The 13,251-nt window shown below is 38.0% G+C and overlaps 3 protein-coding genes across 3 annotated transcripts in view; 2 read left to right on the top strand and 1 right to left on the bottom strand.

Moving 5' to 3' along the window:
- The first annotated feature begins 87 nt into the window (after window positions 1–87).
- Window positions 88–3,883, top strand: LOC144664871 (large ribosomal subunit protein eL19-like). The gene is made up of 4 exons (XM_078526077.1): window positions 88–136; window positions 1,605–1,711; window positions 2,027–2,381; window positions 3,709–3,883. Exons 1-4 carry the CDS (start codon window positions 132–134, stop codon window positions 3,830–3,832), a joined length of 591 nt encoding a protein of 196 aa, XP_078382203.1. The 5' UTR covers window positions 88–131; the 3' UTR covers window positions 3,833–3,883.
- A 1,764-nt stretch (window positions 3,884–5,647) lies between these two features.
- Window positions 5,648–9,299, bottom strand: LOC144666510 (uncharacterized). The gene is made up of 3 exons (XM_078527933.1): window positions 8,983–9,299; window positions 7,854–8,025; window positions 5,648–7,137 (listed from the first exon to the last, which is right to left on the bottom strand). Exons 1-3 carry the CDS (start codon window positions 9,227–9,229, stop codon window positions 6,969–6,971), a joined length of 588 nt encoding a protein of 195 aa, XP_078384059.1. The 5' UTR covers window positions 9,230–9,299; the 3' UTR covers window positions 5,648–6,968.
- A 76-nt stretch (window positions 9,300–9,375) lies between these two features.
- The window catches only part of LOC144666509 (E3 ubiquitin-protein ligase RNF19A-like), a 10,094-nt gene continuing 6,218 nt past the window's right edge, over window positions 9,376–13,251 (top strand). The window contains exons 1-2 of the mRNA XM_078527932.1: window positions 9,376–9,882; window positions 10,421–11,244. Of these exons, the coding sequence (XP_078384058.1) occupies window positions 10,436–11,244 (809 nt within the window). The 5' untranslated portion in view covers window positions 9,376–9,882; window positions 10,421–10,435. The remainder of the gene's footprint in view (window positions 9,883–10,420; window positions 11,245–13,251) is intronic.

Raw genomic sequence — 13,251 nt, 5'->3', positions numbered from 1 at the left:
GGGGATACCCGCTGTACAAAATAAACAAATGTTCGTGTCGCTTGACAATGTTCGTTCCCCCAATTGAAATCTTCCTAGCCCCCCTATAGGCAATTGCACCACCACGTTCTTCCCTTTCAATCGCCGCCATAATGAGGTAGGGAAAGTGTAATAAGGCTGTACAAAAATGATAAATTATACGGCTTTAAAATAGCTCTAGAAATATTAAACTACCTTCAAAATGAAGCTAAAACATTTGTTTTCACCGTGATGGGGATGAAAGAAAGTCAAATAATTTTAAAACTCAGAAGTTTTGGTTAGAAGGCAACGCACGTGACGATAGAATAAAACTATTTTTTGCCGGGACCCTGTGAAGTTGGAGCTTTACTAGCAAACGAGTTCAACTGCAGCAGATGTAACCTCCAGTTTCTACATTTCCCCACTTAAATCAGGATTCAAATGGAGAAAAAAAAGTATTTCTGGAGTTGTATTTTTATCGAGGCTAGTCAAACTGTTGACATCGTTATAAAGTGTATGCAGTTTATAAGTTTACTTTATCGTCCTTACTTGAACACATATTTAACAATTTATGCATGCCATTTCTTTCCTGTAACTACCTGAGATCCTTTTATAAAGAAAGATAATGTAACATGCCTATCAAATTTGCACCACAAACTTGTCCAGATAACCGTGCATTGGTGAACTGTGTGTTTTGAGTGATATTACTTATATACCTCACTTCTTGTGACTTTGTACTCTGGTAATTTTTACTGCATGTTTCTAGTACTTTGATGGTACAGAGAGAATCTTGACTGCAGCCAAGCATTCTGTTGGCCATTCAAGAGTACAATGTCAAAGAAATGGATTATGTTGATGGCTTCATCATTTCTTTTGCTCCTTGATAAGCAACAACTGTACTTCCATAACCATTGTACATATGTAATTTACCAGTATGCTTATGTCTCACAGTTATTTTATTGTGTATATGATCATGTCTGAAGAACTGCACCCCCCCCCCCTCCCCACATGTACTTAGCAATTGGAAAATAGGCTTTGAACTTAAAAGCTGCTATTTAACAATATGACGGCAAGTTTGAGGTTTCTACCAGCTGATAGTTGGCGAGGGGCAAAGCCCCGAGCCAGCTATCAAAAGGCAGTAGAAACCGAGAGTGAGCCATCTTATTGTTTTAGCATAACCCAGTGGCTGATCTATTAAACACAATATATCGCTATAGTTGATCTTTTGAAGGATTTGTTGAAAAAATTCAGTGAAAAACTGAGTGTGCGCTTCGAGCCCTGTCTAACGATCAATAGAAGGCACCTGTGTAGCCAATCAGATTGCTTGTTTGCCAATAGACGGCAGCTTGGTTATGCTAATGAGCATAAGCCTATCTAAACACGAATCTCTGCAGTGTCGTCAATTCTCTCCCATTGCATAAAACATAGCAAATCAACAAAAAAAATTCCAGACTAAGACCTTTGTAGTGTCACTAAGTTTTGATTTTTTGTGTGTAACCAACAATCCAACAGGATGTGGATCTCTGTAGACCAGTGTCATCAGTGTGAAGTTTTTAAACTGAGCATGCATAACTTACTAAGTTGTATGTGTTGATTCCTTCTTGCAGTACTTTGCGACTACAGAAGCGGCTGGCAGCCAGTGTCCTTAAGTGTGGAAAAAAGAAGATTTGGCTGGATCCCAACGAAACCAATGAAATCGCCAATGCCAACTCACGTAAGTTATAACTGGGTTGTTGTCAGGAAGAGTAGTTATGGTTACAGAATAAAGTAAACTCTTCTCTGGTTGTTTTGCTTTGGTCATATTTTGGTTTTACTTTTATGTTTAAACTGATCAAGTTCACAGTGTAATTTCCTCTTACAATATCAACCAAGCATGTGATGAGAATAAACCAAATTCTCATACTTAACATTAAAAGTAAATTTATCTTACTAGAAGAAATTGTACTTCAACCTTGATCTTTAAGGGAAACTAAGCTGATCTGGACATGGAATTAACCATTCATCAATTTTTTTAAATTTAAATTTGTAGGTCAGAATGTCCGTAAACTTGTCAAAGATGGCTTGATCATCAAGAAGCCACAGATTATTCATAGTCGTGCTCGTGTGCGCAAAGCAGATGAAGCCAGGAAGAAGGGACGGCATAGTGGTCACGGTAAAAGGAAAGGTACTGCCAATGCTCGTATGCCCGAGAAAGTCATCTGGATGAGGCGTATGCGGGTCCTTAGAAGATTGCTTCGAAAATACCGAGAGGCAAAAAAGATCGACAACCACATGTACCATAACCTGTACATGAAGGCTAAGGGTAACGTGTTTAAGAACAAGAGAGTGTTGATGGAATACATTCACAGGAAGAAGGCTGAGAAGCAACGTGCTAAACTCCTCAGGTTAGTAGTTCTTTTCAGTTGCATTGTATTTTTGGCTGTATTCACTACGCACCTTTGTTTGCTTTGCCTCTATGTTAGGTAGAGAGTAAATTTTATTTCTACTCATGGTAAAATCATCAGGACTTACAGGTGTAAACATTGACAAGTGTAAATGTTAAAGTCAGCAGCTGTAAACGGATGTTTGTGATGTGTGATGTAGGATAATACATCTGGGACAGTTTTACACAAATACAGTGTTTGAATTTCTGTGCGGTTATTGTAGTTTTGTGGGATGCGGGTAACAATATGACGCTCCCCCAGCTATTGGGGCCCTTAAGGGATTTAGAGCTTCAGTGCTCCTGGCCCAAAAAAGCTGAAGTCCAGGACAGCAGACCCCCCCCCCCCCCCCCCCATCTTAGGACCCTGAGCTATAGAAACAGACAGAAACAGATTCTTGAATCTTTTTGCTACTCTTGATAAGTCTGAAGTCTTTTACTCCAGTAACTGATTAGCTATTTGGATCATTTGGTTTAGCATTAAGCAGGAACTGGTTACACAAATGATCTCAGAAATTGTAACACCAATAGCTGGTACTCCGTCTCCCAAAAGCTTTTTAAGTAGTTAAGTACAGTAGGTTGTACAGTCATTGTACTGTAGGTTTAAGGATTTTCACTCAAAACTTAATGTTATTCTACCTCAATGTTATTTTAACATAATGTTATTCTAGCTATGCCAAGTTTACATGGTAGTTGATAATTAAATCTATACTGCACACTATTAAGCCGGCCTGGCCTTGTTCTTATCAAGGATGGGTGACTAAGTGTGCATAAAGCAATACAGGAGTTTTTTCTGACTGATCAGTGATTGATGTGACTGAATCTGGTCCTGGGCTCCTATTACATACACTTAATAAACCATGACTAGCAAAGCAGCAGGTTTCAAATTTGTTATTTCCTGCATTGTTATGAGTGTCATTCATTTGGGAGGAGGGAGAATACACTATATTATTTTGCCAGCTTCGTAATCTTCAGTCATGTGTCCCCAGCAGAGGGGACCTTTTGGGGCGATAACAAAATGGCCAAGGCAGGGCTGTCAAAAGTAGCTGCCTGGCTGCAAAAACCACTGTCTACTTCAATCTGTCCCTGCTTCTCTGCTGGGCTAATCTTCTAATTCTTTAGAGCATGATGTCAAAATCAGCCCCCTACTCCAACAATGAAGCTACCTTCCTCAAAACTTTCCAACAACCCTTGCATGTCATTGAAGTATATTTCAAGTTGCCCTGTGTCACTTGTAATTATTTATCTTTACCACTCACTAAGCAATTTGTTTGTTTGTTTGTTTGTTTTAGTGACCAAGCCGAGGCTCGTCGTCAAAAGAACAAAGCAGCCAAACAAAGGCGCGAAGAACGTTTGGATCAGAAGCGCAAGGAAATGATCCAGCAAATCGCCAAAGAGGAAGAGGCAGCAAAATAAATATAAATAAACCTTCAATTTGTTTGAATAAAACTAAGTTTGTGAGGGCAATGTCTGGTTTTATTTGTCTTAAGCTTAGTTTGTGGTTACTCCCATGCGTTCTCTGAGGTTTTCTCAACACTTCACCGGTACACATTTATACTTTGTGCCTCCAGTTGTTCAAAGAATGGATAATTGTTTCCATCAGATAAATCACTATCCAGTGGATAGCATGCTATGTTTTGTCAAGACTTATCCACTGGGTAAAGGGTGGCAAAGGGGGGGTACCAATCACGCATCACGTTGAATTTTTGAGTTAAATCACGTATCACGGAGAAGATTTTTAAACAAATTATCACGCATCACATAAAAATAAGAAAGTGTGCTGAGCTAATTTTGGAGGATTTCAACTCTTTGATGATGTATTGAAAATTACATTGTAGGCAAAATTGCTTGGATTGGTTGCCTGTTATTGTTAATTTTTGAACATAAAATTACTAAATTGTTTTTTGGACAAATTTGTAATAATCCCAATGCCAAATTTCGTGAAGTTTTTCAAACTTTGAAGACTGGTGAAGTTATTTAAAATAAAGCTTAGTTCCAGAATTGAAACCAGCGAGCCTCTTTATTGACCTTCATTTAAATGTATTTTATTTAATTTGAAGAGCTTTAAATATCACGGATAACCTTGAAGTAAATCATGTGTCACGCTCTTGTAAAATAGTCAAATCACGCATCACGTTGTGATGTCCAGTCCCGCATCACGCGGCTTATTTTGGCTCCATCACGAATCACGCTGCTAATTTTGGGGGCATCACGCGAAAACCCTTTGCCACCCTGTGGGTAGTGATTTAAACAGTTGATTGCATAATTCACCCTTTGAAAAACTGGGCGCTAGGTGGAGAGCAGCACTGTGAGAGTTGCAAATCTTCCTAAAGGACATGTTGACCTCAGTGTGTTAGTTAAGCACGATCTACATTTTAAGAAAACGGCTCCACAACATGTGCAATCTAACGGAAGGGAAAAAAACTGGTAATTTTACGTGCAGTATACCAGGCATAACTAATTGATGAAATCAATGAGTAATCAGTTGATTAGTCATTGATTAATGCCGATGATCAATGAGTAATGAATGACTGATAGACCACAAAATTTTTGGTCATCGATTGCATCGATTAGTCATTGATTGCATTGATTACTCGTTGATATAGTCTTGTGGTTTAAAGCCGGATAGACTGTCCACAGCCTCTCGATTTTTCAACGCAAAAAAGCAAACGAAGCAAGCGCGCGCTCGTTGATCAATAAAAACACAAAAAAATAGAGGGCTGTGGACAGTCTAAAAGCTGGAACTTGTAAAAGTATTTAATACTCAAGCTTGTACATGCTATAACAAAAAAAGCACAGAAGGTAAAAGTTCTTGCAGCTGTTCTGGTGCGTAATGTAAGTGCTTATGATGGCTGTCTCCCTAAACTGAAGCAGTTTTACTTTGCTGACAAACATCCACCGACCAAAATCTATAACCACGTAGTCGATTCTTGTCTCCGTACTTGTTAGTTTCATTTCCAGACTGGTTGGTTTTCCTGTTCAATTGTTTTGTTACACAACAGGAAGATAGTAGGCAGATAAAGTAAAACAAGGTCCCTTTATTTCAGCACATGGATTCCTATATACCTTATAGAAAATTAACGCTTGTGTTAATTAAGGTATTTGAAATTAACGCGACTTAAATTAATGCAAATTGAAGGAAAAATTACTTCCCAATAAAGAAAATTAACGCGAAAGAGGAGGTAACATTTGAAAATGAAGGAAATTAATGCGACGGACACAGAAAAAAACTTGTTGAGACAACAGGAACAAATTAAATTTATTTCAACACTTGGCGTATAATCCTAAACGTAGGGTTATATTAAGCGAAGGAATCTGACCGCCTCGAGCATTCTTCACAGTTTCAGTGATACCGCCAGAATTCCACCCAGTGAAATAATGCCTTTCCTGAGAGTCAATAACGTCTTGACCGTATCAAGAAATTGGGGCCAACGCTCCACTCAATAAACGGCGCAGAAATTAACGTTAACAAAAAATTATTAATGCGACTTAAATTAACGCGAATTTTTGAAATTTGCGTTAATTTCATGAAGCATTCATTTCCTATGATAAGGTAAGACAAGTAATGACAGTCCAATATTAAATTGATTTACCGTAAATTTATTGGTCTTCTCTATATAGAGAATACTACTGAGGCATTTAAGGCCTGGCCATGGCTCGTGATAAGTGAGTTTTGTAAAAACCTCACTGGTTCCAGATAATATCCATAGCCATGCATGGAAGGGCACTGGAAATTCCTCGCTTTTGGTCTCAAAAAATGAAATGAAATTTACAAAGTTGTGGCCGGCAGGGAGGATTAACCACCAAAAAACCTCCCAGGGTGGGGGTATGGATATTTTCTCGAGCAACACAAACTTTTTTCCACCTTCCTTTCATGCACTTCTTATTTGACATACAGTATATTGTGAAACTGCTGCTAAAATTGGCTAAATAATAACTTAAACAATTTAGTCCATGAATGCAGAGATGCAGTTAAAGAGTCAGCTAGCTACCGGTTGGGATTGTCAATGAGCCTGCTTTGTTTTTTCTTAACTTCATCCATGTTGATGTTTGTGTCCTCACTGTGTGGGTATTCTTGTCCCCATAGCCCTTATAGTTTCTCGTAGCCAGCAGGACCTTGGGATGAGAAACGAAGGGTTTTTGAGACACAGGATTGTGGCAATGTGTTAATGTTCCAGAAAATACCCATACCCCCTCCACCAGGAGGATTTTTGGTTTGAATCCCCCCCCCCCGGAAAGTTCCAGTTAAACCCCATACTGTTCTTTAAAAGGCCCCCCACCTTGGAATTTGGAATGACTTTCCATGGGGTGGGTATGGATATTTTCTGGAACTGCACAATACTCATGTGTGAGAGAGTCATGGCATTTTTGACTTCCATTCAAGATTTTGTTTTAAACAGCCAATCAAAAAGACTTTAAATGAAATTCCTTTGTCCCCAGAGCCCTTCATATTTCTTGTGCCAAGGCCCTGCCGGCTAAGAGAAACAAAAAGGGCTACGGGGGCGAGAATGTACTATGGGTTGCAAAAATTAGCAGTGGTATAAAACAGTTATCAGCAGGAGTTTCCACATGGTACATATTTGATGTTAAAGTTGTGCTTTTGTAACACATATCCTCTAACAGTCTGTTTCTTCCACTCATCTGAACCATCACAGCAGTCGCATATGCCGTCATTAATGCGAGAAGATGGCAAATACTTCGCTTCACCAGCACAGTAGAATCTAATAAAAGACAAAGTAAGAGTACTAAAAAGGGAGCTAAGTACCTATAATATTCTTACTAATTTTCGCGTGTACTTAATTTCGCGAAAATTCGAGAACCGAATTTCGCGAGTATTAATTTTCGCTATTGCAAGAAAAATTAGCAAAAAAGTGTATTAAATTTCGCGATTTTGTCAGTGTTTTATGGAGCATATAAGGAGCTACTGGAAATGTACAAAGGTCTGGACCAATGTAACTACAAGAAGCCTGCAAATGGAAACTTTGGTGACTGTACTAAAAAGGTTTTGGCCAATTTACAAGAGCAAAACAGTTATCAGAGGAAGGGTGCTAGTCAAAAACAAGACGGAAAGATATTTTAAAAGGTAGATAGTAGCAACATTTAATTTTCGCGATTATTTTGAAATCGCGAAAAATTAGTACTCGCGAAAATTAGTAAGAATAAGGTATTAGTAGGGTTATAGATATGCTCGATTGCCAGCTGGTCACTGTTCAGGATATTGAGCCCACACTCTCCCCACCCCATGCAGAAATCTAACCTATGTTTGAGATAGCCTTAACAAAGTTCTTTGGGTTCATCACATGTTCATGGGGGTTGTTCAAGAATTAATCAACTCCTTAGTTTTAGTTCCTATTAAGCAGAGGGTGTTTCAAATATGCAAATAAATTCAAACTCCTCAAAGTTCATCAAAAATACTCAGCTGTGCATCTAGACTAACTTTGTGTTTGGACACGCTCCAGTTCCTGGTTCATCACTACCATCAGAACAATCACAAAAGTCATCATTAACTGCTGTCCAGCTGATACTCATCGCACCATCTAAGCAAGCAAAGAGACCCATTGAGTTGGGTTGATAATTTGCCACGTCTGATGGTGCCACTCCTAAAACACCTTGGAAATTAAAAAGGTAACTTCAATAGGAGACATTAAAGCCTTATCTCTAAGTAAATATATTCTCCCTGATGCTTCTATGCCATTGATTTTCCCCTGTCATTCCAGCGGGGTGGGGGAGGAGGTCTTAAAAAAATACCTTACATAGGGAAGGTATGGATAATTTACGGAACTACACATGTGGCCTCCAGGTTGCTGTTTCAATTCCATATCACTTGTTGTAATTTTACCCTAACAGGGCCAAAAAATTGTTTTGCAATTATTTAAATAGGCTTGAAACATCTTACAACACAAAATTATCAAATATCTGTTGTACCACAGCAGGGAGTCATATGATTTTTCACCAAATAATTATAATAATAATAATAATAAGAAGAAGAACTTTATTTAAGTGTCTGGTCTTCTAGCTAGCCTTAAGCTTACTAATCGGGGACACTATGAACAGTATACTATGAAGTATACATGCTCCAGTTCCTGGTAAAATCACTCACACACAAGCTTAATTAAATAATAATCTTCAAGTAGACATCAGTCATCTATCCACCCACTCACCTTCTCAAGATCAGGCAAGTCAGCAAGTGGGTGGGTGGTTTATGATCAAGCAGATTATTTACTGTAACAGATAAATTTTAATTTAACTGTTACAGTAAATAATTTAAATTATTTTGAAAACCAATTAATCCATAAGCTTTTGAAGTGCAGACTAGAATTACCCTTGCTTTCTTAATCCAAAAATCTCTTCTCGTTTATGTCAAGTACTTTTAAAGTGCTACATCAGATGTAACACTTACTTTCTATAAAAATTTATTTATAAAGCCAATTAAGGTAACGTGATCATTGGAAAACTGCAAATGTAAACAACTTATTTCAAATGCAATTTTATATGACATAAGTACGTAATTTCCGGTATTTATGCATCATCATACTTGAAGTAAACCAAAATATTTTTATCATCACCTTTATTGACGCAGTGTGCTGACGTTTGCAAGCCATTCTGTGATCTGCATTTCAATTCATCTCTTTCAGTTTCTTCGCTGCTCCTTTCGTTTACTTGCTTTCTTGTGTCTTGAACAAGTTCGGAATTTCTTTCATGATTATTTTGAACAAGGATCTTGTATGATCTCCAGTGTGAAAAAAAGAACAGGATAATTACAAATACAAAACTGGCCAAGACGTAAAACCTCCTTGTTCTGTGGAATTTCATCTAATTTAAAAAAATATGAACATTTTCGCTCAAAATGAAAATGTTCACTTCTAAATTATATAAAATGATGTTTTTTTGTCTATTGGGCCCTGGGAACTAGTAGATAAGATATGTGACGTCTTGATATGACGTCAGTGTGTCTTCTCGCCCAGGTGGTCACATGACATGGAGCAAAACAATTGTTTTGGCAAAGATCCGCAGAGAGGAACCGTTTGTTTTGTGGATATCTGTTGTGAAATCTTTTACTTTTTCAGCCATTTCGTTTACTGAGAAGTATTTCGTCGATTTAACTAGTGACGGAACCATATAAGCTAAAGATTATCACTGCCAGACTCGATACGGCTTATGTGCGATTTGTAATCGTCTGGAAAAGACCAGACTGCTCTAGAGTTTGAAGGGGAACAGAAATTCAAATAGAGCTGGCTGTTTAAAGGATAATGTATTTAAAGTAAACGCTGTATTTGGCTGTGATCCTTTTAAAGGAAACATTACATCGCCGCAACTGCTAAATTAACCCAGTTTGACTGAAATAGAAATTGAATTTGTGCCAAAATTTGCCTGCGTGCACTGGAGAGCTTGTTAGGCGTTGTAAATGAGGAATGTTTGACATTTAGTTCAAACTTTGAAGCAAGAGATCGCATATCGACGGAAAGGTAAGTCTTTATATTCGTTGTGAATTCTTTTTTGAGGTATGATATGTTCGTTCTATGCTATGTGTGATAATCTTTCCGTATGCGAAGTAAACTTGTCATTTCGGAGACGTGTCGAATTTGTTTTGATTACACTCGTTGCCGTCGCCAACGGAAGTTTTTATAAAATTAAAATTTAGAACCAGAAATAAGGGAAAATCTTATGTTGTTTTATTTCAGAGGGACCTTTTACGAATTTGTTGGCCTAATTGAGTAGAAATAGAAGTGTGACGTGGAAAAAAATGCCGCAAAGAGAAAGATTAGAAGCGACGAAGTAACTTAGGCATTCGAAAATAATTATCGATTCTGTTCAAGGTTGCTGAATTCGTGTCTACAAGAATAGGCATATCTTTCAGATATTGTGTAATTACACTTTGAGACCCTTTTCGTTGTATAAAGCAATATATATAGCTGATATTTAAGTGTGCCGAAAGCAAATCGCACAAGAACGTGACCAGAGCGAAGTTGATTGTGTTCTTTTATTGTGTATTAATCCACACAGGATCTTTAATTCAAAATGGCTAAAGACAGCGGAACTGAAGTGGAAACGGCAAAGGGAACTACAATGGAAGAGCCTTCGCCAAAACAGAATCGTAATGAAGATAGACGCTTTTCACTCAGAAGAATTTTCGGACGTTCTAAGACGTACAAGGGAGAAAATTCTTCGGACAAATTTACGCGAAAAAACAGCACAGATTCGTTGGCTATTTGCCCTGTTTGTTATGCTATGAGATCGAAGTCGCTGTTTCCAGAAATCTCAACTTGCGAACATAGATCTTGTTTTGAGTGCTTGAGACAGTATATGACAATTGAAATTAATGAATCAAGAGTGAACTTAACTTGCCCTGAATGTTCAGAAAGATTTCATCCCAATGACATAAAGATAATTCTAAATGATGATGTCCTGATGGCAAAATATGATGAGTTCACACTTCGTAGGACTTTAGTAGCAGACCCTGATTGCCGTTGGTGCCCAGCTCCAGATTGCGGGTTTGCCGTCATTGCATCCGGGTGTGCAAGTTGCCCAAAATTGCAATGCGAAAGACCTGGTTGCAACACTGAATTTTGCTACCACTGCAAACAAATCTGGCATCCTAACTTGACATGCGATGCTGCAAGACTTCGACGCGCTACTCACATTAAATCTATTTCTGGATCTGAAGGACACAATTCAAATGGGTCAGATGACATGAAACCGTGTCCACGATGTGGGGCATTTATTATAAAGATGGACGATGGCTCTTGTAATCACATGACTTGCGCGGTGTGTGGTGCGGAGTTTTGTTGGTTGTGTATGAAAGAGATTTCAGATCTGCATTACTTGAGGTATGATAATGTCAAGTTTCATGTAGAAATACTTTGTTCATAGATGAACTGTCATGTTAACCATTTGCGGGTACCCCGCTAATTTACATGTAACTTGAAAATGGCACTGTAAAGGTGTTTTAATGTCCCTGAACGCACCACAGCAGCCTTTAAGGGTTGCCTTTAAAGATGGACACCTATACCAATTGAAAGTATACGTCTGCCACTGGTATACCTGCCAACTCTCACGCCTTAGGCGTGAGTCTCACGCCTGCAAGTTAAAAACTTCGATCTCATGCCAACTCACGCTTACGAATGAATTTCTTACGCCTAGTTGAAAAATGTCAGTTATTATAACCATAACTGACACACTTTCCGAAAATATGTTAACTCAAACCAATGTGAGGAACAAAAACTCTATATAAAACGAGTAAATGACAATACTTTCCTCCGAAATCTCAGAGTTTTGACGAAGAAAAGCATTAGAAACAAGGTCGTGTTTAGCAAAACACGTCCACGCACTGGGATCGGGATATGTTCGGAACGTCTTCAGAATCATTCGGACGTCTTCGGAAAACTTCGGAAATAGTCGTATCGTCTCCAGAAATACTGGCACACTCAGGTTAAAAATCTCACGGCCTTTGACTCAGAAAAAGTTGGCAGGTATACACTGGTGTGTACAGTTAAAGGGGGTCATACATTGTGCAAACTGCCATATTTTTTTCTTCTTAGACCACAAAAGCTTCTGATTTCTCCTAAAGATTGAAACTGCCATAATTTCTTGACTGAAAACCAACTGTACCAGCAAACCAACATTCAAAATTATCTTAAACTCCCAGTATAACAGACTCTCTTTTAAGGGAGAAACCTTATAAAGATGGTCACAGAGCCCCCCGTGCGACAGCTTTCTAAGTCTGATAGGCACCTCTCCAATCTAAGACAGACACCGTTTTTAGGTGGACAGTTGAAGCTTGTCTAACCATGTGTACATTCAAGGGGGTTGTTTGTATTCATGTTAGAGAACATGGCTGGAACATCATCTTGAACTTTTCGTAGTTTGCTGGGGGGGGGGGGGGGGGGAGTCCTACATGTAAGTCAAATTAAGACAAGATTTCCATTTACTGACACCTATTCTTACAAACCTTTTTTAGACAAATGCGAACTATTCTTAGACGCGATGAAAAACGCCAGTATTTTTACCATTTGTATTTTCCGAGGACCATAAGAAAGTGGTATGCACTCCCTGCGGCGATTGTCAAGTCCGACTCTCTTGCGTGTTTCCAGTCTGGACTGCCGGAGCATTTTTATTAATTTAGTGGTTTACCCATAGAATTTTAGAATTTTTTTTTTTTTTAATTTAGAATTTTTCAGTTATTATATATGTACATATTGTATTTTTACTTATTTTTAGACGTTGGTGTGACCTATTCGTATGGACTTTTTACCGACATATTAAAATGTAGATGTAGATTTCCCCTGGCACAAACATAAAAAAATAACGACAAATCTAGCAAACAATCCTTAGTACTTAGTTTGAGTGTTTACTGAAGTGGGCTGTCGTCAAAAGGCAAACTTCCCTGTGTAACCACTTCTAGTAAGTGACCACTTGTTTCAACTACCAATATTTTTGCAGTCAAATCACTTTTAGTCCAAACCTCTCAAGCTACCACCTGCAGGAAACAATCATTTGATCTTACTATGAGAGGGTGCAAATATGAAAACACCTTTTAACCTTGATTCCACAGTTATTAGAACTTTAAATTTCTGATGCTCAAAATTCCCTGTACAATAATTATGTCAGATTTGTTTCAATGAGTTCAATAAGCAATTTGCATGATGACATCATTATTTATTTAATGAAAATGAAAAAAAAAAAAAAATAAAAGAAAAAAAAAAATATATCCGGGGCAACCAAAACGAAAAAGGCACCGGGAAAACGAAATTTAAAAAAAAAAAACCTTCTTCATTTTCTTTCACATCATTATTTTGACCTACACTACAAGAATCTTTCACTCTTTTTTATCATTT

The sequence above is a fragment of the Oculina patagonica genome, chromosome 9 (assembly GCF_052425735.1).
Source record: "Oculina patagonica isolate OP01 chromosome 9, crgOcupat, whole genome shotgun sequence".
Classification (NCBI taxonomy): domain Eukaryota; kingdom Metazoa; phylum Cnidaria; class Anthozoa; order Scleractinia; family Oculinidae; genus Oculina; species Oculina patagonica.
The sequence above is the reverse complement of the archived record's forward strand: the minus strand, read 5'-3'. Positions and strand labels throughout refer to the sequence as shown.

What these genes read in the sequence shown, in the direction of transcription:
- LOC144666510 (XM_078527933.1), bottom strand. Translation starts at nt 9,229, where the DNA reads ATGAAATTCCACAGAACAAGGAGGTTTTACGTCTTGGCCAGTTTTGTA. An exon ending in AGCACACTGCGTCAATAAAG is followed by an intron (nt 8,026 to 8,982) that starts GTGATGATAAAA and finishes TTAATTTCCAAG; the next exon opens with GTGTTTTAGGAGTGGCACCA. An exon ending in GGAGCGTGTCCAAACACAAA is followed by an intron (nt 7,138 to 7,853) that starts GTTAGTCTAGAT and finishes GTCTTTTATTAG; the next exon opens with ATTCTACTGTGCTGGTGAAG.
- LOC144664871 (XM_078526077.1), top strand. An exon ending in AATCGCCAATGCCAACTCAC is followed by an intron (nt 1,712 to 2,026) that starts GTAAGTTATAAC and finishes TTAAATTTGTAG; the next exon opens with GTCAGAATGTCCGTAAACTT. An exon ending in CAACGTGCTAAACTCCTCAG is followed by an intron (nt 2,382 to 3,708) that starts GTTAGTAGTTCT and finishes TGTTTGTTTTAG; the next exon opens with TGACCAAGCCGAGGCTCGTC.